Raw genomic sequence first — 26,572 nt, 5'->3', positions numbered from 1 at the left:
ACTATAAAAATTCATCAAACTGTACAATTTTAAAGGATACAGATTATGTAAATTATAATTTGATAAAATTATTTTTTAAAAAGATATAGTACACTAAAGCCTGTAACAAAAGAATGCAAGCATAGATGCAAAGGGAGAATGTCTTCAGCTGCCTGTTACTGAACACCTGCTTTGCCATAGTCATTGGCAAGAACAGAAGGCAATAAGCCTCCACAGACCAAGCCCACTACTACTTGCCTCGTAGAGAAAGAATCCTCTACACTGTGACATATGTAAGTACACAATGACAATGTCAAGATCTCAGAAATGACCATTACACATTATGGCGTCTGTATGACATAGATGTAATATGTATCACATAATACGTATTACATATAGCACACAGATGCAATTAGGTAAACTTCTTGAAGCAATATTGGAGTTATCCTGCACCCAGGAAACTGCCTCCCTCCACAAAGCATGCTGTACAAATCACACTGCACAGGGCTACACATTAGTCATTCTCCAGAGGACACCAAAAATCCCAAAGTGACTGAACCAATGCCCTTCTTTAATGTTGCTACTATACAAATCATAAGAGGTACAAAAGCTTTATTATAAATATCACAATTTGGATACTTCCTAACTTATACCCTTAAGTTTAGATGCCACAAAAGTCCATCTAGTCTCACTATTAGGGTGGCATGGAACTTAATTATACTCCTTGACCCACAATCTTGGCCAAAATACCTCATCGTGGTCTCCATAACCAAGTTGTAAGGTGTTGAGGGAAAACATCAATGAACATCCTTCAATTTATTTGCCACCTCTGCATACCAAGAATACATGAAGAGTACAGGACAAGTTTGAGGACACTGAAATGTAATTCAACTAATGTTCTCACAATTGGCAACATTCTGAAAAAGTACATCAATGTTATTTAGCAAGTGCACATCTTTGAATACTATGACATAATAAGAGTAATTTTGCTAACAGCACAGTTCTTTGGCATTAGTAAAATGTTTATTTAATTTGTTAATGGCTCTGGTTTTTGCCAATTATTTATGAAGTAGAGAATACATTTCTGTTTCAAATAAGATTGATTAAGGGTCTCTTAGATCTGAAGCTCTTTAAACTGATTGCTGCATCAATAGCTAATGATGTCACCTATTTTTCCTGGAGAATTTCTGTTTCAAGCTAAAGCAATTATCTCTATATTCCTACTTTTAAAGAGGAAAACCGTAAATGATTGAATCTAGTATTCCACACAAACTCAAGAGTCTTGAAATAGATGAACCACAAAAGGCTTAAAGTACAACCAAAATGAAAACACACAAAAAAACTAGGAGATACAAAATATAATTCATACCCTCCTTTCTTTATTGTTCTTTTCTCTAATAAATACAAATATCTCTCTTTACAAGAATACCTAACAGACTGAACTTCAAATAGCACAATTTGTAAAGCATGGTTATTGTGCATTTATTCATTCAACAACTACCGTGTTTCCCCGAAAATAAGACAATCAGCTCTAATGCGTCTTGTGGAGAAAAAATTAACATAAGACCTGGTATTATCATATCATATCATATCATATCATATCATATCATATCATATCATATCATATCATATTATACCCAGTCTTATATTAATTTTTGCTCCAAAAGACGCATTAGAGCTGATTGTCTGGCTAGGTCTTATTTTTTGGGAAACACAGTAACCCACTATTACCCAAGGGCCATTTAAAGTAGTGAACAAAACACATAAAAAATCCTGCCCTTGTGGAGCTTGTAGTTTAGTAATAGAGATATACAATACAAAAATAAATACATAGTGGGCCAGATAATAAATGTTATGGAGAAAAACAAAGAAAGTACCATAGAGGTGATGTCACTTTTCATCATGATACTCAGGGCAAAACTCACTGATCAATGTGACATTAGGACAAACAGTGGAAGAGGAGAAGGAAGCCAGCCATATGAAGATCCAGGAGAAGACCTTTTGAGGTAAAGAGATTAGAGGCATCCAAACTGAGCTACAAAGAGGATGTTAAGAGGTGAAGCTCAAGAAGATAGGCAGTGGACGGAGGGATTATAAATTATGTAGGGCCTTAAAGGCAATTGTAAGAACTTTGACTTCTATTGTAAGCAACATGGAAAGCCTCTGGTGGATTTGAAGCAGAGGAGGAATACAATAAGATTTAACAATTTAAAAGAATCACTTTCAGCGTTCCTAATCTGATAATAGTAGGAAGTAGTTTAATTACATTATCCTCCTTGCCAATAAAAATTATAACTTCTAGGCAAATATTTTAAAAATAGTCATTTGAGGGCACTGGAGAATGACTACATTCTCCAGACAGGGAATTCGACTCTTAAAAGAAGGGACCCCACGCAAGGTGAGAGATTCACATTTACATGACTTTTCCCAATCCACGAAGTATGGGATGGCTAAAACTCAAATAGAAAGCCTCAGATTTGACTTAAGGAGTCAGCAATCCTGTTCCTGGATATTTGCCCAAGGGAAATAAAAACATATGTCCACAAAAAGACTTGTACACAATGTTCATAGCAGTCTTATAATAGCCAGAAACTGGAAACAACCCAAATATCCATCAGCAAGAGTATGGATAAGTAAATTGTGATATTTTCACACAATGGAATACTACTCAGCAATAAAAGAATTACTGATACAAGGAACAACATAAATGAATCCAAAAAAACATGCTAAGAGTTAACATGTTTCCCCAAAAAATAAGACCGGGTCTTATATCAATTTTTGCTCCAAAAGACGCATTAGGGCTTATGCTCAGGGGATGTCATCCTGAAAAATCATGCTTGGGCTTATTTTCCAGATAGGTCTTATTTTCGGTGAAACATGGTACTAGCCAGATACATTTACTTGAGTCCATTTATATTAAGACCGAGAACAGACAAAACCAATCTATGGTGATGGAAAGTGAGGATGAAGGTGGAGGAAATTGAAACTGAGCACTTTCCAGGTCACGAAAATTTTCTGTTTTGTAATGGATAATAATTAAATGGGTGTGTATTCTGAAACTCTTCAAACTGAACGCTTAAAACTTTTGCATTTACTGCAAGTAAACTATAGTTCAATAAAAAGTAATAAATAAATATAGCAGTGTTTAAACCTCAAAAGCATTTATATTCAGTTAATTCTAGCACATGGAAAAACTGTCTTTTACTTAATTCATAATATGCTAATAACTCATAATATGCTAATAACTCAAATAGAAAGCCTCAGATTTGACTAGAGTCAGCAATCCTGTTCCTGGAGTAAAAAAAGAGGCAGAAATCTGAGTGTATATGGAAATAATTACAATAAAATGCCTTTCCTATAGATGCAGAATATTAAGAAACATTTAAATCTTGAAGTGGCACTCAAACAAGTATTCATAGTTATATACTGTGTTTCAAGATTTAACTGCAAGAAGTATACTTTTTCTGTCCTCTTTATAATAAATCATTCATCGATCCTTACAATTCCAAAAAAAAACACAAGGAGATCAAAGAAAAAAATAAAGCAAAAGAACACCATAAGTTTTTAAAATAGCAAATCCAAATTTCTAATTTCTTATACTCTATATAATACAGATATATAACAATTAATGAGGCAAACAATTAGTTGTTACACTTATCACATATATCTTATTACAATGACTTAAAAGGGATGTTTGGTTTAATAATATTTTTTTATTTTTCAATTACAGTTGACGTACAATGTTATATTACTTTTAGGTGTACAACACAGTGATTAGACATATAACTTACAATGTGATCACCCCAATAAATCTAGTACCCATCAGACACCATCCAGTTATTACAATGTTATTCACTATATTCCTTATGCAATACTTTACATACCTATGACTATTTTGTAACTACTAATTTGTACTTCTTAATCCCTTCCCCCTTTTCACCCATCCCCCCAAACCACCTCCCATCTGGCAACCTTCAAAATGTTCACTGTATTTATGAATGTGTTTCTGTTTTGTTAATCTTGTTCTTCAGATTTCACACATAAGTAAAATTATATGGCATTTGTCTTTCTCTGTCTGACTTACTCCACTTAGCATAATACCCTCTAAGTCCATCCCTATAGTTACAGATGGCAAAATTTCATTCTTTTTATGGCTGAGTAGTATTCCATTGTATATACGTACTACCTCTTCTTTATCTGTTCCACTGATGGACATCCTGGTTGCCTCCACATCTTGGCTATTGTAAATAATACTGCAATGAACATACGGATGTACATATCAATTTGAAGTACTAATTTTGGGTTTCTTCCGCTACATACACAGAAGTAGGATTACTAGGTCCTTCTTTGTCTCCTGTTATAGCCTTTGTTTTAAAGTCTACTTTGTCTGGGATAAGTATTGCTGCCCTAGCTTTTCGTTTTGTTTCCATTTTCATGAACTAACTTTTTCCATTCCTTTACTTTTAGTGTGTGTGTCTTTCGATCTGAAGTGAGTCTCTTATAGGCAGCATATGTCAGAGTCTTATTTTCTTATCCGTTCAGCCACCCTATGTCATTTGATTGGATCATTTAATCTATTTACATTTAAAGTAATTGTTCATATAGATATGGAGTTATTGCCATTTTTTTATTCATATTTGTATCTTTTTTTCTTCTTCTTCTTACAATTTCTGGAAATACTGGTTTGGTGGTGATTAACTCTAGCTTTTTCTTGTCTGAGAAGCTCTTTATCTGCCCTTCAATTCTAAATGGTAGCTTTGCTGGGTAGAGTAATCTTGGTTGTATTAGATTTTCATTATTTTGAATATTTCCTGCCAGTCCATTCTGGTCTGTAAAGTTTCTGTTGAGAAATCAGTTGACAATCTTATGGGAGCTCCCTTATGGGTAACTGCTTTTTTTTTGCTGCTTTTAAGATTCTCTTTGTCCTTAACCTTTGACATTTGAATTATGTTTCTTGGTGTGGGCCTCTTTGGGTTCATCTTGTTTGGGACTCCCTGCCCTTCCTGGCCTGTATGTCTATTTCCTTCACCAGGTTAGGGAAGTTTTCTGTCATTATTTCTTCAAATTGGTTTTCAATTTCTTGCTCTCTCTCTCTCTTTTATTCTGGTACCCTTATAATGCAAATGTTGGTATATTTGATGTCCCAGAGGCCCCTTAAGTTATCCTCATTATTTTGGATTCTTTCTTTTTGTTTTTCTGATTGGGTGTTTTCTGCTACTTTATCTTCTAAATCGCTCATTCAATCCTCTGCTTCATCTAAGATACTATTGATTCCCTCTAATGTATTCTTTACTTCGGTTACTGCATCCTTCATTTCTGACTGGCTCATTTTTATGTTTTCTATCTCCATTTTTATGGTTCCTATCTCTTTGTTGAAGTTCTCACTGAGATCACTGAGCACCTTTATAACGAGTATTTCGAACTCCGCATCTAGTAGATTGCTTGTCTCCATTTTGTTTAGTTCTTTTTCTAGAGCTTTGCTCTGTCCTTTCACTCAGGACATGTTTGTCTCCCCATTTTTGGCTACCTCCCTGTATTTGTTTCTGTGTATTAGGTAGAGTTGTTATGTCTCCTGGACTTATGTAGTGGGTGTCCTGTGGGTCTCAGTGGTACAGTCTCCCTGGTCACCTGAGTCAGGTGCTCCAGGTATGTCCCTTGTGTTGGTTATGTGTTGTGGTTCAGTGTTAGTTGTTGTTTGCACATCAATAGGAGGGATTGGCCCTAAGGCTGATCGGTTGTAAGGACCGGCCATTACTGTGGTGGAGGAACAGTTGGACAGGGACTGACACTATGGAGCAGGATTAACTTTACCAGGGCTCTGGGGCCTGCAGAGTCTGGCCTTTGGAGGTGTCATCCTCAGAGGCAGCCAAGTGGTGCTCTGGTGTGGTGTTAAGCTGGCCACTAGGTGTGCTGGCCCTGGGGCTTCCTGGAAGGGACCCCACTGAAGGCCAAGTTCAGCTGCAGCCTGTGCCCTGCCTAGGGCTACATGGAATAAGCTACAAAGCAATCCGCAGGCGGCCGCCACCCATGTTGGGACTGCAAACCGAGGTTGGTTGTCACTAGTGCTAGGCTTGGGGCTGCTTAGCAAGAAGTACAGGGCACATTGAGGCCAGATGCTGCTTAGGGGTTTGTGAACCTTTGAGAGATTTTAGGAAGGTCTGAAGCATTAGTCAAGACAGGCCATGTACATGGAAAATCCACTGGAAGTAGATTGGGTGGGACTGCAAGTTTGGTGGGGCAGGGTCTCAGGGAATCACCAGTGCAGGACAAACAAATGGTGTCAGCCAGGTTGATGGACACTTAGATATGGTGCCCACCTATGTCTGCATGCTTAGAGGAAGGATGGCTCAACAAAGGAATAATGCCTTCTGCCAGCACTTCTGTCTGGAAGAAAGTTGCCCCTCCAGTTCTCATCCTGTAGCCAGACAATTCAGTTCCTCCCTGTATGTCTCTGGCACATTTTGAGCTGCTGCCCCCGTGCTGGAGCTCAGAGCAAGTGAGTCCATCAGCGAGTAAGTCTGTGCAGGCGCTTTAAGAGGAACATCTGGGATTCCTGCAGCCCTTCATCTCACTCAGCCACAATCTACCCTGGTTTTCACAGCCAAAAGCTGTGGAGACTTCTCTTCCTGACACTGGAATCCTGGTTTGGGGAGCTTGGTGTGGGACTGGGACCCCTAGCTCATCAGAGGGGACCTCCACAGCCAAGATATCCCTCCCGATTTTTATCTGCCACACGCGGGTGTGGTTCCAGCTCATTCCTTGTTTCCTCCCTTCCTGCCAGTCTCAAGGTGTCTTCTTCTGTATATCCTTAGTTGTAGGATTTCTGTTCAGCTAGACTTCAGGCAATTCTCAATGATGGTTGTTCTATAGTTTAGTTATAATTTTGATGCGGTTGTGAGAGGAGGCAAGCACAGTGTCTACCTACTCTGCCATCTTGACCAGAAATCTAAGGGGATACTTTTTAAAGAATGTTATAGGAACATTATTATAGTAACATTGGCCATCCATTTTTAAATGTAGGTTTCTCAAGAATGTATAAGAAGATATGAAATTTCACTATATAATGAAATAAGTAGATATTATTTAAAAATTTGCCATGTAATTAGTAAAGCTAAGAACACTCTTAACAGGAGAAATTCACATTAAACACATTTTAAACATTCAAAACAGATATAACTGTCAAATTTATATTTAAAAACTCCCTAACATACAAATGCATTTAAAGATAACAAGTCAGTGCATGCAGTCTTTAAAGAGTAGCCCGCTCAGAATGCTTAAAATCTGCCTTACATAACATATATGTTATATTTCTCATAATCATTTCTGGTACTGAGAAAGAGTTAGCTTGGAAATATAAAATTATTTTTTAAAATATTACATAAAAAGTGTAAAATTCTCTTCCTAAGCTCTCAGAGAAAAAATATATATATGTCAATAATATTTGATATATAAGTGTGCACAATTAATTTAGTAGAAATATATGTAAAGAAACTCTCTAAACAGAATTTCATGAGTAAAATTTAACATAGTATTCAAGTTCTGTCTGAAAGGGGATTAATAATTTAATGAATGTCATAACCACACAAGTATTATAACAAAAATCAAACAGAAAACCCTTTTAGAAGGACACTGCTGACATAGTCAACATTGATAAAAGAGAGAGGAATACAAATTCTAATAAGTGGTAGTGACATTTCAGTCTCAAGTCTCTTAAGAGGTTAAGATAAAGTGTATTTTAAAAAGCGAGATGGGATAAAATGTAAAAAGCCCTTTAATCGTATCCTGCAATAAGCTATCACTAAGATTAATTTTTCAATCTACCTTTTACTTCTTAGATCTAAATAACAGAAGATGAAAAGAGGTGTTTTTAAAAATCGAATTAAAAATAAGTACCTTTTGATTTTTAATTTATTTTTAATTGAATCTGACTCTGAATTTAGAATTATTACCCACAGATGTTCCACTGCAAGCACCACCCAGACAGTTCACATGAGTGAGCCCCTAATTTCCATAAAACAATAGTCAGTCATTGCAAATATACCTTTCCTTCATTATATAAAAAGTCACTGCCATATATTTTGTTACAATTTAAATGACATGATCTATGTTCACACATGCCTATTTGAGTCACCATATATATCCTAAATAGTTAATCAGGGTAAAAGAGGAAGATAGCATGAGAGCTAACAGCGGTACCATGATATAAAAACAAGGCTTAAGAGATAAATTTGATTCCCATCTCAGCTTCACCATGACAACTTGGCTTAACAAGGTAAAGTTATACGTTCTAAAGTTTTATTTCCTTCCTTTTCAAAGATATAAAACATACATACACACAACTATTTAAATTACCCTTCATAATGCCTGACAAAAGATTTTGCAGGTAACAGCTAGGTGGTAGTATAATAAAATGGTAGTATATTATATTTATTTATAATATAATAAAATAAGTGTGACTACTGTCAAATCCCAACTCTGCCACTAACTTAACTGCATGACCCTGGACCAATCATTTAATCTCTCTAAGCCTTAATTTTATTTTAAAAATAAACCAGAACTATTACTGATTTTTATGAGATATAAAGCACTTAGTAGAGTAGTTGGTCAACAATAAACGCATGAAATGTTTGCTATTATTATATTATCTTAATTAAGCATTAATAGCATTAAAATAATGTGTTAGGTATCCTCTCATATACTCTGAATTGGCAAAAAATAATTTCCAGCATTCTCATGGGACCATTGTGCAATTAATCATGTTCTTCTAACTTCTTTTTTGCATATTTTTATATGACATATGATTAAACCACTTTTTAAACAAAAGTTAATGTAATGCAACATAGTATGGAGAAATATTACTTTAAAGAAAGAAACGATCATCCAGAAGATGATTGAAAAATGACATACTATTGGGAGAAGAAAAAGAAGTACTTTTAATTGTACAAGTATACTGTACTTGTATAAATGCAAGAAAAATGGACTCTATAAAATAGAAGACAATTTTAAATTGAGAACAGGCAAATATTAAAAGGCAAGTGGAGTTGTTTTGTTTTTTGCTTTTGTCCTTTTTTTTAATGGAGATGGTTGAAAGAAGAATTTCATGGACACAAAACGGAAAACTTACAATCTGTACAGGATGTAGGAAAAAGAAATTGAAATGAAAAATGAGGCAGTGATGTAAAGGACTCTTGAGAGCTTTCAGAATGCAAACTTACAAAGAAAGAAAGAAAGAAAGACAGAAGAGGACAGTGATGAAAATAATAAGTGGGCATTTTCTAAAAATCTACAGCTAACATCCTATTTAATGACAGACTGCTTTCTCTCTAAAACCAGGAACAAGGCAGGATGCTTTGAATTTACCACTCCTATTCAACATAATAAGTCCTAGTTTGTGCAATAAAGCAAGAAAAACAAATAAAAGATTAAAAGACTGGAAAGGAAGAAATAAAACTGTCTCTACTCATGGACAATGACTGTCTACAAAAAAACAAAATAACAAGAAATCCACACAAAAAAATGCTATAACTAATTAATGAGTTTACCAAAGTCATAGAATACAAGATCAATATACTAAAATCAATTGTGTTTTTATATACTAGCAATAAACAATTAGAAACCAACATTTTAAAAATAGTACCATTTACAGCAACTCCAAAACAAACTAAATACTTACGTATAAATCTAACAAAATATGCGCAAGACCAGTAAGAATGAAAAATTCTGACTTAAATCAAAGACAGTATAAATAAATGGAAAGATATACTCAATACTGTTAAAAAGTCATTTCTCTACAAAGTGATCTATAAATTAAACATGATCTCAATCAAAATCCCAGCAGGATTTTTTACAGATATAGCAAAGCTGGTTTTCAAACTTACATGAAAGGCAAAACAAAACAAAACAAAACAAAAACCCCCAGGATAACAAAAACAATGATGAGAAAGAACAAAGCAGACTCATACTACCTGATTTTAAGACTTGCTACAAAGCTTATACAGCTACGGTAATTAAGGCAGTGTGATACTGACATAAAGACAGACAAATAGATCAATGGAACCAAATAGAGAGTCCAGAAAAAGACCAACACAAGTATATCAAATGATTTTGACAAAAGGACAAAGACAGTTCAGTGACAAAATGATGTTAACAACAAATTATGCTGGGACAAATGAACATCCATATACAGAGTAAAAGAATTTTGACCTGCACAGTATGCCTTATACAAAATTACCTCAAAATGGATCTTAGACCTAAATGTAAGTGATAAACCTATAAAACACTTAGAAAGAAACAAAAGAGAAAATCTTTGTGACATAATATTAGGCTATAAATTCTTAGATACAAAACCAAAGCAGGATCGATAAAAGACAAAAAAACTTATAAATCAAACTTCATCAAAATTAAATGCTTTTGCTCAACAAGACACTGTTAAGAAAATGAAAAGAAAAGCTGTGGATTAGATGAAAACATATGCCAATCACATATCTGACAAAGGACTTATACCTAGATTATATAAAGAATTTACAAAACTCAGATAGAAAACACCCTCCACACACTATTAACAACCAAAAACGAAAAAAACAACAACATGCATTTATATATGCTGGTAATTATACCTGTAATTGTCCCTTATATTACTATAATGGGACTTTTATCTGTCATAATGTGCAAATATTGTTAGGCAAAAGATTTGAACAGACACTTCACCAAAGGAGATATATGAATGGCAAATAAGCACATGAAAAGATCATCAACCTAATTTGATATTAGGGAAATGCAAATCAAAACACAAGATATCAGTACAAACCTAATAGAATGGCTTTAATGAAAACAACTGACAATACCAAGTTCAAACAAGGATTTGGATCTACCGGAACTCACATATAATGCTGGTGACATGCAAAATAATACCCATTCTTCACAAATTCTTCCAGCAATAGAAAAGGAGCGGGAAATACTTTCCAACTCATTTTACAAAGCCAGTATTACCTTGATACCACCAAAGGCATTACAAGAAAACTACAGAGCAATATTCCTCATGAACATAGATGGAAAAATGTTTACCAAATTATTAGCAAATCAAATCCAGCAACACATAAAAAGGATTATATACTATGACCAACTTAGATTTAACCCAAGAATACAACGTTGGTGGAAAACATGAAAATCAATTATGCAACACAACATATTAACAGAAAAAGGAGCAAAATCCATATGGTTATATTAACCTCCATTAAGAGTGACTATAGGCAACGAAAGAGCTTTGCGACATTGTTGTTACTTTATATTTTTCCCAAAGAGTCCATTTTGGTCACTATTGGTTATCCAACAGATATTGACTACCTATTGCACGCAAGGCATCCTGCTAGGCACTAATACAATCATACAGAAACAAATAATTATGTGATTCAGTAAAATTACAGTAAGTCTTATACATAGGTACACAGTTTAAAAAAATAACCAACTCTGTTCAAGACCTAGGGGGAAGGGAAAGATGGTCTCATTCCTATCCTTAAAATTTTATTTCACAAGTATTACAGAGGCATATTTTAAACTGTAAATTAATATGAAATTGCACTGTGGTAGCAAATATGTATGGAAATAATTTTATAGGAATACTGTATATATACTTTGTTTTCCTTGATTCTATCTCTTTAGAGAACATTATCAACTTAAAAACTCTGCAGGTATAATAATCTATGCCATACGTTACTGAAAAATCACTTTGGTATAACATATCCTGTACCTTGTGGGGAGCGAGACTCCTCTGCCTGAATTTTTCGACCGTTTCTTGGCCCATAGAAGACCATGCACTGACAAACGCTTCTGCTTTGTCTTGTCCGAGATGAATGTTCTCTAACTGCTGCTGCAAAGCTGCTGGCTTCACGTTGTGATATACTGCCTAGTAAAGAGAAAAAAAACATTACATAGCTCTCTAATACTCATAGAGAGCTTGATCTATAATCAAACACAAAATTATTTTTAAATGATTTAAATCAAAAGAATATTTTATATTTCTATTGCAGCAGAAATTTTTTATTTTACAAATAATATACCGTTCCAAGGGCTGAAAGATTTAGCATTAAATGGCCTACATTATTTGGGCTAAATTGTTTGTTTTGCCTGTAGTTTAAGTCATCTTAAATCCACCTAACAGAAAAATGTCTTTGCTTTAGCCAAATAAATGGTACCCTAATTAAAATTTCATTTCCTCATATCACTTAATTATCTCAAAGAAGTGCACAACACTTTTCTCGACTAACAAAATTTTTCCAAGAAGCACTTTCTCCAAACTCTCTACTATCTACCAACTTCTGAGGTAATATATAACAAAAATCTATAAAATTTTTAACAGTGATATTTGTTCTATTTTTTACCTTATTCTGGAACAGTATTCTCATACACTCCATGCTGTTCTGTCCTATTCGATTATCCTTTTCTTCTATTGAAGGCCCGCTGAGGATAGTCACCTTTATGATCTATAATCTGTATGAGGCCGTATGTACTAGATGCCTGGCAGCTTATCATTTTAACAGTATCTGTTCACTAGAATGATCATGAAGTTACACAGCACTATTTAAAATTGTATTGCACAAGTATTCTATTAACCAACAGGAATTTATTGAGCATCTATTTTAAACCCAGCAGTATGTTACGTTTATGTAAGATGCACACACACAAAAAGTTCCTGGCCTCTGGTGAAGAAGACATAACTGACACCTGTGCAATAAATAAAGACTAACAATGTGGTCTACTGTGATGAGCCAAGGATAAAACGAATCCAAATAAGAGGAAGACTGCAAGTAAGGGGTCAAGGCTGCAGTGGGAGAAGATGTGACGTAAGATGGGACCTTCTACAATAAACTGAATTGCGATGAAAAGATGCAGAAGGCAGCTCAGTAGGAAGAAACAATATGACAAAGGTCCCTTGACAACTATTTCTTTTCTAAATGTTTTATTTATCATTTTGGTCAAATAAAATCCCCCAAAATCATTTATTAAAATTTTTAAATAAAGTGTGTTCATTTTTCCAAATTATTATACCATGTAACAATGAATTAAAATACTTCGTAACTGTCTCAAGTCAATAAAGTCTTGATTCATATTGCTAAATACTTTACTCACGCTATTCAACATTAAGATTATTTCATAGAATGCAATGCCATGGCGGAAAAAATGATACAGTCAAATATTTTTTTACTGCATTAAAATTTTTTATTAAAATATATTCATAGCTTCTATGGGCATACTTTAAAAAAAATAAAATGCTATAGATATCATAGCAATACAGACATGTTGTAAACAAACCATGGTTAGGAAGTTTGGGGCAATAAAAATACCTGTTCTAAAATGAATGATATTGTTTCAAGAACTAGGTGAAGATCTTGTTTCTCTAGAGAAAATGCAGCTTGAAGTTTTTCTTCCTCTTCTTCACTGAAACTGTTCTCAGCCTACAACACAAAAAGCAATCTATTAGTGCACATTCAGGTAATCAAAACTCAGATACTCGACAGAACGTCCACTTATTCACATATGGAATGAGAATTTGAAAGAAAAAGTGATTCCATGGTGAAACTGATCTGTTTATAAATTTCAGTATCTCAAAATCATAGTACAGGTCGGTATCGGGATCTGGCCAAATAGAGTTCATTTTTAAAAGACAGTATTTTAAGTTCTATGATTTATAGGAGGTGGAAAAATAACAGAAAATACTGTAACAAATGGCCATTTAGGAAAAAAAAAGAAGGTTAAACCTCAAAATGTTAATAATAATTAACAGTAACTTCCATCCTCACTCATTCAAAAATATTTACTGAGCGTCCATTATGTGTTACTAGACAGTTCGTGTACTCAGGTATACTATACTCTAGTTAAAAAGACACATAAAAACAAATAATTATTCAAATAATTTCCATTTACATTTGATGAATTCTGCAAAAGTATAGGTGATTGTAAGAGTGTACAAGTATGTAAAGCAGGAAATTGTCCTTTTTGTAATTTCAATATTTTCCAAAATTTAAACATTACACAATTACTTTTATAAGCAATATATGACAATAGAAAGAAAATAGCCATTTGAGTATAACCTCTGACTAGTCTCCTTTCTTTCATTTCTAAAATAATCTCCTCGATCTAAAGATACTGGTTTATCAAATATGAAAAATGTACACTACTAAAACAGTTCTTCAATAAAAATATATTTTGCACACATACTAAAAACAACATTCTCTACTGTTGCCGTTCCCCAGTATGGGGAAGTTTCAGAAGTTCCATAAGTCCCTGCCTTGACAGCTTAGGATTATGTACAACTACAAAGCTGTTCAATTGAAGCTGCTTTAGAACTCAAACTGGCATATTTTTGGTTTTTTGGAGGCTAGTCACGAGAACTCCCAGTCTCTACTATCTGTTTTTTGACTGAGAAAAGAATGAATCCAATTTGGCCAAAATGCCAAGTACTTACCTTAACAGCAATGTTTTGATTTGAAAGTCCCAGAATTTCTGTGACTATCATACATCTTTTTTATATAATGAGCTACCAGATTTTATAATATGAAAAATGTAACAGTATGACTTATGTATAACTACTGAACTACATGTTGCATTAAATTCAATACCATGCTTCCCCAAAAATAAGATCTAACTGGACAATCAGCTCTAATGCATCTTTTGGAGCAAAAATTAATGTAAGACCTGGTCTTATTGTACTATAATATAAGACCCAGTCCTATATAAGACCAACTTGGAAATTATTTTAATTTTTTGCTTCAAAAGACACATTAGAGCTGATTGTCCAGCTAGGTCTTATTTTCAGGGAAACACAGTAGTTCTGTACAATTTAATTTCCAAGTTGGTCAGTCTGAATCCTTTTCATATAAACCAAAATAAGCTGTTTTGACAAAATAAAAATAGAGACTGAGCATGTAGAAAAATAAACTTCAGTGTCCCCAATGTGTGGAAGGAAGTAAGATTTTTAAGAGAGAGAGAGAGAGAACAACAAAAGAGACATTCTCAAGCTCTTCAATGGCATTATATTAATAAAGTGGTTTCGAGTGAAGGGAAATAAGGGAATATTTATATCCCCCCAGTCCCTGGTACGTCAGGTATGAACCCTTAAAATAAAGAGGAGCTTAAAATGAGTGAGCAGAACAGCATTTGGAGAATATAGCTATAAAACAGAGTTTCAAACACATATTCCACATCTTGCTACAAAAATGACCCTGGGTAGATAAATATTAAATGTAATTTCCTCTATTTGCTTTGAAACAGCAGCAGTTTAACTTCTTTCTACCAACAGCAACCCACACATATTTGGGAGTTAAAGAGAAGGTAAAGGAGATATATTATTTCTTAGAAATCCTCTCAATAGGAGAAAATTAAGGCCCAGGTTTATAAAATTAGAGAGTATCCAAGAAACGTAAATTTTAAAATGGACAGTGAGATGTTAATTTTTTCTATATTAAAAGAGAATATGCCATAAACACATATAAATAGGCAGAAAGGAAAAACAACACTTAAAAAGAATAAGGTAGTACTATTAATAACGTGGATTTGCAATGGAAAGATCTCTGATAAAAGTGAGTGAAAAGGTAAGTAGCAGGGCAAATATACACTGTGATACCACATATAAAAACACAGACAAACACATTTCTACATGGATGTGCATGCATACGTGTGTGCACATCTGTATTTACTAATCCATAGAAAAAGATGTGGAAAGATAAAAACCAAATTGATAATGAAGTCTACTTCTGGGCGATGTAGTGGTTTGATTATTCTGTAAATTCTTTAACACTCCTCCCTTCAAAAGATGGAGCCTAATTTCTTTTCCCTTGAATGTGAGCCAAACCTGGTAACTTACTTCTAACAAGTAGAATATAATGAAAATGAAGCTGTGCAATATCCAACGCTAGGTCTTAAGAAGGACAGCACCTGCCTCTCCAGGATCACTCTTTCCAGAAGATGCCAACGTCCATGTCCGGAGGAAAGATTTGTGTGGCAAGAAACTGATGCCTCCAACCAACTGCTGCCACCAGCTCACCATATTGGGAGGAAATCCTTCAGTCCCAGTCAAACCATCAGATAACAGCAGCCCCAACCAACAGCTGACAGCAACTTCATGAAAAACCCCAAGCCGGAACCACCCAGCCAAGCAACTCCTAAATTCTTGACCTACAGAAACTGTGAGAGATGTTTACTGTCGTTTTAAAGTGCTAAATTTTGGGTAATTTGTAATTCAGCAATAGTAAACTAACACAGGAGAGAATTAAGATGGAAGGAGGGGCAAGAGTTAACCAAGGGGGCATTTCAGTCTGTCCATACAGTTCAAATTTTTTAAAACAAAAACTTATTCATAAATTATTTGTGAAATTTAAAATGTTATTAAAATAATTTAAGCACAGTAAATATTTTGAAACTTAAGGGCACAAAAAAGCAAATTAAAAAATTAATTCTTCCAACTTTTATTTTTCTTTCTGTTTTTTGTTGTTGTTTTTCAAAGACATCATTTTCTTAACGTGAATGATGAGAGAACTAATCTCAAGTCCACATGTAGTTGAATTCAGGTCATATTCCTCAGAAAATTATAAAGGCCTTCTATTCTAAGAAAATAGTACATTGCCTAAATAATTATGAAAGCAATTAGGTTTTAAAAACTCAGAGCATGGATTTAGAGATGGAGAGGACTGTGGTCCAGAGTCCAAGCCTGACTCACATACAGTCATACACATACACAAACACCACAAATGGAAGAACACATGGTACTAGTACTGTGCACACATTATAACTTAACGTGTATGTCTACATCCATTTATAAGAAGCCTTCCACCTTATATTAAATACAAAATAAATGCATTTTCAGAGATAAGCTACTCTTTCTTTTTTGTCCGTATGTGGGGCCAGTTCTTTGTGCAGGCCTGCCATGCACATTGTAAGACATTTACAAGTCCTAGGGCATTACATGCCAGCAGTACCCTCCACACATCGTAACAAGCAACAAAGTCCTTAGGTATTTCTGTATGCTGGGGTTTACATCTGTGATTATCCTTTATGTTACTGTTAACATAATGAAACTTCTCTTCATAATGGGAAAATACAGTGGTACTTTATACCAAATAAATGAACTTTTAAGCTTTTGAAATAAATATTTCTAAAATGTATGGGATCCATTCTAGAATTCTGTAAACAAATCATATTGGATTCAACTAATTTCTTGTGATGACTCACGTCCTAATTACAAACATCAAAGTTCTGTGCGGAAGTATCCTAAAGAACTCCTAAAATACACTGATGATTTTTCACTTTAGTTAAAAAAACAGAACAAAATAAAAAAAAATCTCAGGTTTCTGTGCTTTAATATTTCTTCTGTCTGAGTCTCATAATTCTTCAATTTCACTCCATGATCAGTAGCCAATCCTGAAACTGTCTACACACCTCCTTATAGTGGCGCCTTCCTCCCCGAGTTCACTGTTCCTAGTCTGTCATGGCCAAGAGCCCAGACAACTGATCTCTCAGAACTAGACATACAGCGTGGCTACACCAAAAGGTTCAGTGTGAGGGCCCAAAAGTCTCTCCTACGTGGCAAAGTATATGATGTTTTTTAATTGCATGAGTTTTGAAACTCAGAAGCCATAAGCGTTTGTTTCTAAGTCCCCAGCTATGGTAGTCAATCTGACTTGCTTCAGTATTTCCCAATGCAGACTCTACGGGCATGCTGGATGGGACAATTATTTGCACAAGACTGTCCTGCACGGTGCAAGGTATTTTTAAAGTTCCTGGGCATTAAAGGTCAGCAGCAGCCTCCACACATTGTAGCAACCCCAAAATGCCATGTATTTCTATATGCTAGCACAGCCCGGGAAGACGGCCAATTCAAAGGACTGGCAGACCCATGCTTGGACACACCTATATTCTATACCTAAGCTGTTTTAGTTGCCCCATGTTCACCCCTACTCGGGATGCCAAGGAACAGTCTGGACAAAAACAGATATCCTCTGCCCATAGCAGGTTAAACTTAGTAAAATCAAAGTGTCAGGCTGATAACATTCCGAATAGCAACCAAATCCCTAAGCCTCTTCACCCATCTACCTGCATCAGGTTTCACTGTTGCAACAGCTCTGCTTGTATCAAGGCACAGGCCAATTTGACAGACCATGAGTACATAAAAGAAAGCCAGCAGATCATAAATGTCACTGCAAACTTTATTTGATAAAAGCTTTAATCACAATAGGAGCCCCTCTGGAAGAATATTCGCTGAAACTGTCCAGGAAAAAAAAATCTGTACCTTTCCAGACTTTCTTTCATAGCAGGCAAATATTCACATATATATATGTTTCCGTCTTCAGTTCCTTCAGCTCTCAAATACCACAACTTCTCATCTCCACTGCCCTCCCTCTGAGAGCACAGCATTCAAGCATCTCTGTGGAATGCTTCAGCCACTCAGTTACTCTAACATAGATATTAACTTATTTCCAACTCCAGAGATCACCGAGAGTTTCAAAGACAAACTACACAGCAAAATTTTCCCTGAAAATGTTCCATCCTTCCTCAGTATGAAGAACAAAAGTTGTATATGAGCGTTTTTTGTCCCATACTGTTTTATATGATTCAGAAAGCAGCCACCAACCAGCTCAGGGAATCAAAGCAGAACATCTGTATAAACTGCCTGCATCATTTATTTTTAGAATGATTTATATACTATTTTGTACTCTTTTTCTAAAGTTTACTGTAATGGATTAAAGGGATGGATTCTGGAACCAGAGAGCCTTACTAGCTAGCTGTGTAACCTTGGGCAAATTACCTAACTGGTCTCTATCTCAGTATCTTCATGGATAAAATAAGGATGACAGTAGTACCTCCTTCCTAAAGTTGCTGTAAGGATTAGATGAGTTAATAATATAAAGGCATTAGAACAGCAGCAGTCAGAGAGAAAGCGCTGTAACTGCAAATAGCAAACACCACAGAATGTAGCTGCTGTTATTATTGTTCCTCCGGTCTTTCCATCTACACTACAAATTCCATACAGACAGGAATTTAGAGGACCTATATTTTTTTGTTTCCTATGGCAAGGAAAAGAATTAACTCCAAGAATAGTTATTGAGTGCCAACTGTATACATATCAATGTATTAGGTAAGGGAAGTATAAAGACGAGTAAGACATGATACTCCAAGGTATTCAAGGTCACAGAAAGACCTCGTAATCCTGAAACAAATACTTATGAGCAATACTAAAGTGAGGCGAGAATAAACCAAGTTTTAGAAGCACAGACGTGAGAACAACAAACTGCTAAGAATGAGACTATAAAGTCCTTGAAAGATAAATACTAGTTTATTCACTGAAGAAGGGAAGAAGGACACTGCAGGTACAGGAAAGGATAAGTATACACACACACAGAGTGGAAAAAGTTCATGGCATGTTCTAGTAAAAAAGCACAGTCCAATGAAACCGGAGCACTTGCAAAGTGGGGAGAATATAGATTGTGGCCATATTATAATGTTATTATAACATAATGTTAAGGATTTTGAATTTTTTGCCCATGGGACAATGGAAAGTCACTTTGATATGATCAATTCTTGTCAATTTTTTTCTTTAGGAAAAAAAATATTTGGAAACATAAATGCAATAGCATTACGAAGAAGCAATAGGAAGGGAGAAGACTATAGAGCTTTGAAATATCAGGTTGAAGGTAATTATTGTCCAAAGGAGAGAATAAGGATATGAACTAGGACTGTAAGGAGAACTTGGATTTCAGAGACACTTCAGAGAGAGAAAGAGCTTTGGGGCTGGCTCCTGTCAAGAGGGAAAAAAAGAGGAAAGAGTTCAGGATCTTGTTTAATTGTGATGCCTGGCACCAGGCAGGGCAGTTAGTCAGTGCTTCGTAAACATGTATTGGATGGAATTAAATTTTTATAACCTGATAAAAAAGTTAACTTAGATTGGTGACCAAGCAGGGAATGACTAAATATCAGTATGTTCAAAATAATCACACCCTTGAAATAGAAGTGAAAGATTAAATAAAAGATTAAATGCTGGTTGATAGCAATACCACAGAATTATTTTTAAGAGGAAGAATGAAGTCATCAAATCAGAATTTTCCCAAAGCATGTTCCACAGAATCTCAGTCCCAAAATATATACCATGATAAAACTGTTCCATGGTCAAACACATTTTGAAAATTTTGCACACCACGTTCGCCCTTAAATATTTACTTAAACAATACCATCTAATATACTCTGAACAGTTTCATAATTTTCAAAAAATGACTTTAATGAAGACAGTTTCCCAAACTTTGGACCATGGGACATTATCAAATTTTCTAGAGACCCAGTGTTCTCAAAGACGCACTGGGGAACACTATGCTTCACCAAAAGTTATTTTAAGTAAAAACACAGAGTTTCAGGGTAATCACAGAAAGTATAAGCTATAGAAATGCAAAAGTACAAACCTTCAGGTGAAGTTTTTGAAGAATTCGGGTGAGCAATCGTGGAAATCTTCCTATATCTATTGCATTTATCAGCGACACTGCTTTTTTCATGCTAAATAAATTAATAAAACAAAGTTTTTAAGTGAGTTTTCCAAGGAGAACTGTACTTGCTGTAAGTTCAGTTGCCTATAATTGCAGTTGTCTATAACTTTTCATTTCAAGAACTCTGATTACTATAAGGGAAGGCTGAGTGAAATAAAGAAAACATGATGGCCAGCAAAAGAGGCAAGGCATTTCAATTTCTGTTGAAAAGGTTCAATTAGCAAATTTTCTCTTCCTTTTGGTCAAGGCAAACTACTAGGGGAAGCTTGCACTCTATGGGGAATGGCATTCATTTAGCAGTCGGGTATTGAAAGTATCCACTTAACCCAAAATGGAACCCAAGAGTGGAAGGAGGGAAATGATTTTTCACCAAAAATACAAAGAAAAGAATGATTCATGGCAGATAATGGAATTTAAAAACAAAACATTACATACAAAAACCATTTAGGGTCACTAAGTACACAGTTGTTAAAATCCTGCTTCAATTGTGATAACTAACTTTAAATTATGTGATAAGAGGAATTCTACTGTACCACATTATGTTTTACTGATGGGTATGTTACCCAGAACACTGGTGGGAGGAAACGAACTGGCTGTCAGAACTCAAGGAATCCAGGAAGGAAAAACTGTAAAATGACAACTGTCTTCTTTACGATTCCTGCCCAATCCAGGCACAAATGAGTTATTTCCTAACTTCAATTATTTGCCTACGCACTTCAGCACTTTTCCAGCATCAACACACCATTTTTATTTTTCACTAAATGGAGTTATTTTTTTCACTATTTTTTCATTAAATGGAGTTATTTTTATTATTATTTTTTTCATTAAATTATTTTTATTTTTCATTAAATGGAGTTATTTTTACTTAAACAAGTTTATTTTAAAAGAGAACTTTAAATCACCACCATGGACAGCGGACCTTCCCTGCCATAAGTAGAAATTAACGAGAAATAAACAAAATGGAAACAAAAGCAATGTCACCAAATTCTAACTATGTGATGTTACCGCCCCCAAACTCCTGGCCGGAGGTCTATTCTATCTTGATTGAAAAGGGATATTGACACGTGCTAGATATTAAAGACATTCCAGCACCAATGAGCGCCTTGCTCATATGACCAGGTCTGACATAGAACGGGAAACGGAAATGGAGTCTCTCTCCACTTGATGTCAGCATCACTCCAGGGAGGCCTGAGCACTTGTGCCACTGCGCTCTGGGAACAGTGACAGGGACCACACACCGTGTCCTGACCTCAGCGGCCGGGCGCACTGTGACCCCACGTAGGTGAACCACCGTGAAGGTGGAGGCGCCCAGTCCCGTGCGCACCTGCGGCGCCCGCAGGGCGACTTCCGCAGCCCGGCGCCCACCGCTCCCGACCCGGCCCGCGACAGACAGCAGGGGCATCCTTGCGCCGGCCCTCTCTGCGACACCCCGCGAGTGACACCCTGCAAGTGCCCAAGCGGGCGGGTACCTGGGGCTCTCCCGCAGGATCAGTGCCGCGGACGCCGCCATCCTTGAAGCTCCCCCTCCCGGCCGGCCCGTCAGCTGCTCCAAACCCAGCCAATGGGGCCCCGCGGACGGAAAGCCGGAAGGGCCACGCCGCTCCGCCGCCTCCCGCGTCTCCCGGCTCCCACCCGCCTGATATCGCAGTCCTGTCCCTCGGGTCCTGCAGGGGCGAGGGGGCGTCACCGTGGTCGGCACTGCCTCTCTCACCCGTTCGGAGTTAAGGCTGTATGCATATTAATTCATTTATAATTATATATTTACTTATACCTACCCGGATATGGATGTGTATATTTTTATGTATTATGTATGTAGTGTGCACAAAAATATACATTGTCATGCAGGGTCTCTGGTCCCGCTCCCCGCACAAGAACGCAGGATATGGTGAGGCCAAAAAGGAACACCCACGGAGCCATAGATAGGGCAGTCATACCACTATAGTCTCGCTGGCGGCTGGGTTGGAGACACAGGAAGCAGGAGCCACACAATCCGCAACCCGCCCTGGGCTTCTCTGCCAGCCAACCATCTCCCTTGCCAGTTATATTAGTGGCTAATGTCTAACCAGTAACAGCTGATGGCTAAGCAGCCCCAGCAGATGGCCATCTAATTACAGCTGATGGCCATCTAATAGCCGAGCCAGCACCTTTCCACGTGAGGCCGAGAGCCTGGAAACTGCTCTCCTGGCTCTATCTATACATATATATATATATAATACATACATATATTGCAGAGGGACGGGCAGTGGAACACGCTCCCCAGAGTGAGCCCAGGGCTCCATGCATCACCCCGCTGGAGAGGTAGTGCTGGCAGCTCCAGCCTGGGCACAGTAAGATCAGCTCTTCCTGTATCTGCCTCCTTGGAGCTCTGGAAGGTGCCACATGGAGCTTGCAGTATGTACCCGCATGTATTCATCAGTATTCTTGAGCGCCTACTATGTGCCAGGCTCTGTGCAAGGAACTTGGGATACAAAAGACCAAAATTTCTGCCCTTGGGGTTTGTCAGCAGTGCAGACAGACAAGTACGTGTTGTACCCTCTCGGGGACCTGCCCTGAGCTAGGTACTATATAGTGGAAGAGATGAACCAGGCAGAGACTGCCACTAAGGATCTCACAAGAGACAACCCGGGGTCACTAATACCTTGGTCTACCTCAGAGAGAAACTTGTAGTGCATTAAGGGGCCTCAGAGGTGGGAACTGTAAGTCGTCGGAAGGAAGGAAGATCAGGAAAGCTCCCTAGGGCAGGTCACATGAAAACCCTTGAATGATGGGTTGCCGCATGTGCACTTAATCTGGTGAAAAATGGGGAGTCATTAAATGTTTTCAAGCAAAGAAATGTTAGGGATGAGAGCTGAGTGTTTTTTGGTTTTGTTTGTTTGTTTGTTTGTTTTAAGATTAAGAATGATAATTGGATTGGAAAGAGGTAAGCAGAGAAGCCAGATAGGAAACTGTTCCAATAATCTGTGTGTTGGGTCTCTGAATGTTAGAGACTTTGTCTTCATGTTAGGTCTCTGAATGTTAGGTCTCAGAGACCTTGACTTACAGACAGAGCCATGTCTGCAAGAAAACAACAAGATGTCTGTGGGCCTGCACCTGCAGACAGAGCCAAACGTGCAATCACAGAAAACACCACAAAACAGCCATTGGCTTGCAGGCAGTCAACATTTTCTGTGCAAACAAGGCTACCCTGCCAGCACAGCCCTTATAAAACCCTTCTCATCCCCCCTTGGGGCCACAAGTCTCCTGTAGACCTGCAGCCCGGACCGTATCCATCTTTTGCTCAACCGGATAAACTTTTGTCTCTTACAATAAAAACTTTCTTAATTTGCCTGACCATGCATGGTCTTTTACCAGCCAACCTATCACTGTGGAAAGCAATAAAATCCTGTGTTAGTAAAATAGCAATGCCGAATGAAAAGCTAGTAGATGGATTAGAGTTGCATTTCAGCTGTAGAATCTTCAGGAGCTGGCAAAAGGTTGAATTTAATTTTCCTACCTAATTATGTTTTACTTAATTATTTAAATTAGTTGGCATTCCTAACACAGCCCAAAAACATCCTAACTAAAAGGAGAAGCCAGATTGCAAATTAAAAGTGAATAATCCCCCCATGGATAATTGAGTCAATTATACAGCGTGCTGAACACATACAAATATGTTTAGTTCCACAACACTTCACGTACTCCCCAATTTATGCAATATGTAAAAAAAAATGTGACTACATAAATTATAGGTTCTGATACAAATTACCTTACTTGGCACAACTTTAAAAGGGTCCCAGTTCAATCACCTTTTGAATCATTTCTCTTTGTCTTGATTCATTGCCTGAAGTAGAACCACAAACCAGTGAAAAACATTTTGAATCTCTAGTGAAGTTTACCTCCTCCTCAGTTGCCTTCAAAACCATAGCTGGGATTTTGAGCAAAAGAGCAACGAGTTGGTTTGAGTCCTGAATCTATGTAACCTGGAACAAAGTACTTAATCTCACTGTTTCCCATTCCTGATCTGCAAAATGGGGGTGAGAACAATATCTGCTCCCCTGCATTGTGGTGAGAATTGAATTATGTGATATAATATATATCACATATATATGTGATATCATATATGTCACATATATCGCATTATATATATATATATATATATATATATATATATATATATATATATATGGAACACTCTAGCCTCCCTGATAAAACAAAGCATAGGCTTCCAAGATTTTAGCAAAAGAGAGTCTCCAGTGGACACAGAGACCTCTCCAATTCTTTTCATTTTCACTGATGGGGTGATCATTTCTTATAACCACTTGTTGCTATAAAGGCTTGATGCTGTAAATAATTTCACCCCTTAAATGAGACCCTCACCCAAAATAGTTCTGTGATCTCTGGAATGTAGGCCTATAGGTCCATGAAAAAGTCCTTGCAATTGTCTTCCTGTTGCCACCTGCTAGAGAACAGGAAATCTACTTCCTAGAGGCATAATTCCATAAGCACACTGTACCCCTAATTCCCAAACTTGTCAACCCATCTTTTTGATGGATCCAGAGCCCAGATCTGCTGCCCCTGATCTATTATGGCTCGTAAACATGCTGAATGACCCAAAGGTTCTTTCATACCCTTGCCTTCATTGCAAATGTCCACCAAATCTACGCTGTTTTACATTCTCTGCTAGCCTGAGTTCCCTAGAAAACAACCTGATTACATACTAGTGCTTCACTGGGGGCTGTAATTGTAGGGAAGCAGGAGGAATAGAAGGAAGGAAAGAAGGGAAGCAAACATAAAGTCATATGTTATCCACCGGTTACAGCTTCAAAACCTAGCTCATTTCTCAATAATGTGGGTTATTTCCAGCGAGGCTAGTTTGAGTCAGTTTGTCTTGGAACGGCCAGGAGATAGGAAGGAAAGAAATTTGTTTGCAGACTCTTTCCAATCTCCTCTCTCTTGTTGGTCAGAATTTGTCCTATGGCTTATACCTCCCCTGTACTTCTGGGGTATGTTACCTGCTGCCTTTAGGCAGCCACTGGGGAATCCAGAGCGTCCACGAGTCAAGTCTGGTAGAGTAGGAAATGAGTCCTGGAGGTGTAGGAGTCTATGGCTTAGTCCCTGCCCATAGCCACCTCCAGATGTCTCCTTTCCCTGCCCTCCCCAACCCCGCCAAGGGTGGCAGCAAGCGGCAGGGGCTTTAAGACCATAGGAAAAGCTCAGAGTTCCCAGGGGCCACTTTAGTGGGAAAGTGGAGCGACATGCTGAAGCCTGGGATGCAGTGAGGCTGAGCATATCTGAGGAGGTACGTAACTTGGAGACAGTTTTATTCCTTGAGTGGAATTTCAGCACAAGAGTTGCTTGGGTCCTGAGTGCTTCCGCTCTTTAATGATGCAGGTTTTCAATTCACATATGCCGAGTGGTTTTTCCAAAGTCTGTCACAGCACAGGTTGGAGTGAGGTTGGTGACAGCCCTCCACTGCGTCCTGGGAGATAACACTTTCTTCTTTGTCCTATTTGGAGCCCCTCCCTTTTACTGAGTTCCTTCTCAAGGGTGTCAAGGCAGTCTCCTCATGAGGCATGATTTATATCTTCAACCTCAATGAACTAGACCAAAATCTGAGCCTTAGTTTTCCCAGAAGTCTCTTCCAACCCTTGAGTAAACCCTGTGTACACCAAGGAGCCCCACCCAAATGCATCCTTCAACATTTCAGCCACAAATGCAAATGCTTATCTTTGGAGGAAGAGTAACACCTACTTACCCACCAGAACAGTATCTGAGCCCCAGGAACCAGGTCCAGCTGAAATGACCTTTTTAATAAACTCTTGATATATATTGCCAAATTGGGGGAGGGGTCACAGGCATTTTATTATGTACCCCAGACTGTTCTGGCAATGGGTTAGCTATGTATCTGGCCCAGGTACTTAACATTGTAAAAGTTTGTAGTCCTCGAGTCTCACCTTGAGATTCTCAGGTGCGTCTATCAGCAGTAGTTTAGAGTCACATACGGGCAGAGGACTACAACTACCTGCTACCCATGCCTCATCCCCAGACGACCATCAAATACAAAATCTACATTCAGCTGCATTGTCACATTC

General features: G+C 37.2%; 1 protein-coding gene across 2 annotated transcripts in view; it reads right to left on the bottom strand.

The window, feature by feature from the left end:
* COMMD10 (COMM domain containing 10) overlaps window positions 1-22,124 on the bottom strand; it is a 151,384-nt gene extending 129,260 nt beyond the window's left edge. Inside the window, exons 1-4 of one of the 2 annotated variants that reach the window (XM_074328583.2) lie at window positions 21,971-22,124; window positions 20,421-20,511; window positions 13,320-13,430; window positions 11,726-11,881 (exon numbers count right to left, since the gene is read on the bottom strand). In XM_074328583.2, coding sequence (XP_074184684.1) covers window positions 11,726-11,881; window positions 13,320-13,430; window positions 20,421-20,511; window positions 21,971-22,011 — 399 coding nt within the window. In that variant the 5' untranslated portion in view covers window positions 22,012-22,124. The remainder of the gene's footprint in view (window positions 1-11,725; window positions 11,882-13,319; window positions 13,431-20,420; window positions 20,512-21,970) is intronic. The other variant, XM_074328584.2, reaches the window with a different exon arrangement.
* Window positions 22,125-26,572: the final 4,448 nt, after the last annotated feature.

Source organism: Rhinolophus sinicus, chromosome 3, assembly GCF_057876585.1.
Source record: "Rhinolophus sinicus isolate RSI-liver-muscle chromosome 3, RSI-T2T, whole genome shotgun sequence".
NCBI classification, from domain to species: Eukaryota; Metazoa; Chordata; class Mammalia; order Chiroptera; family Rhinolophidae; genus Rhinolophus; species Rhinolophus sinicus.
This window is presented reverse-complemented; position numbering and strand designations above follow the sequence as displayed.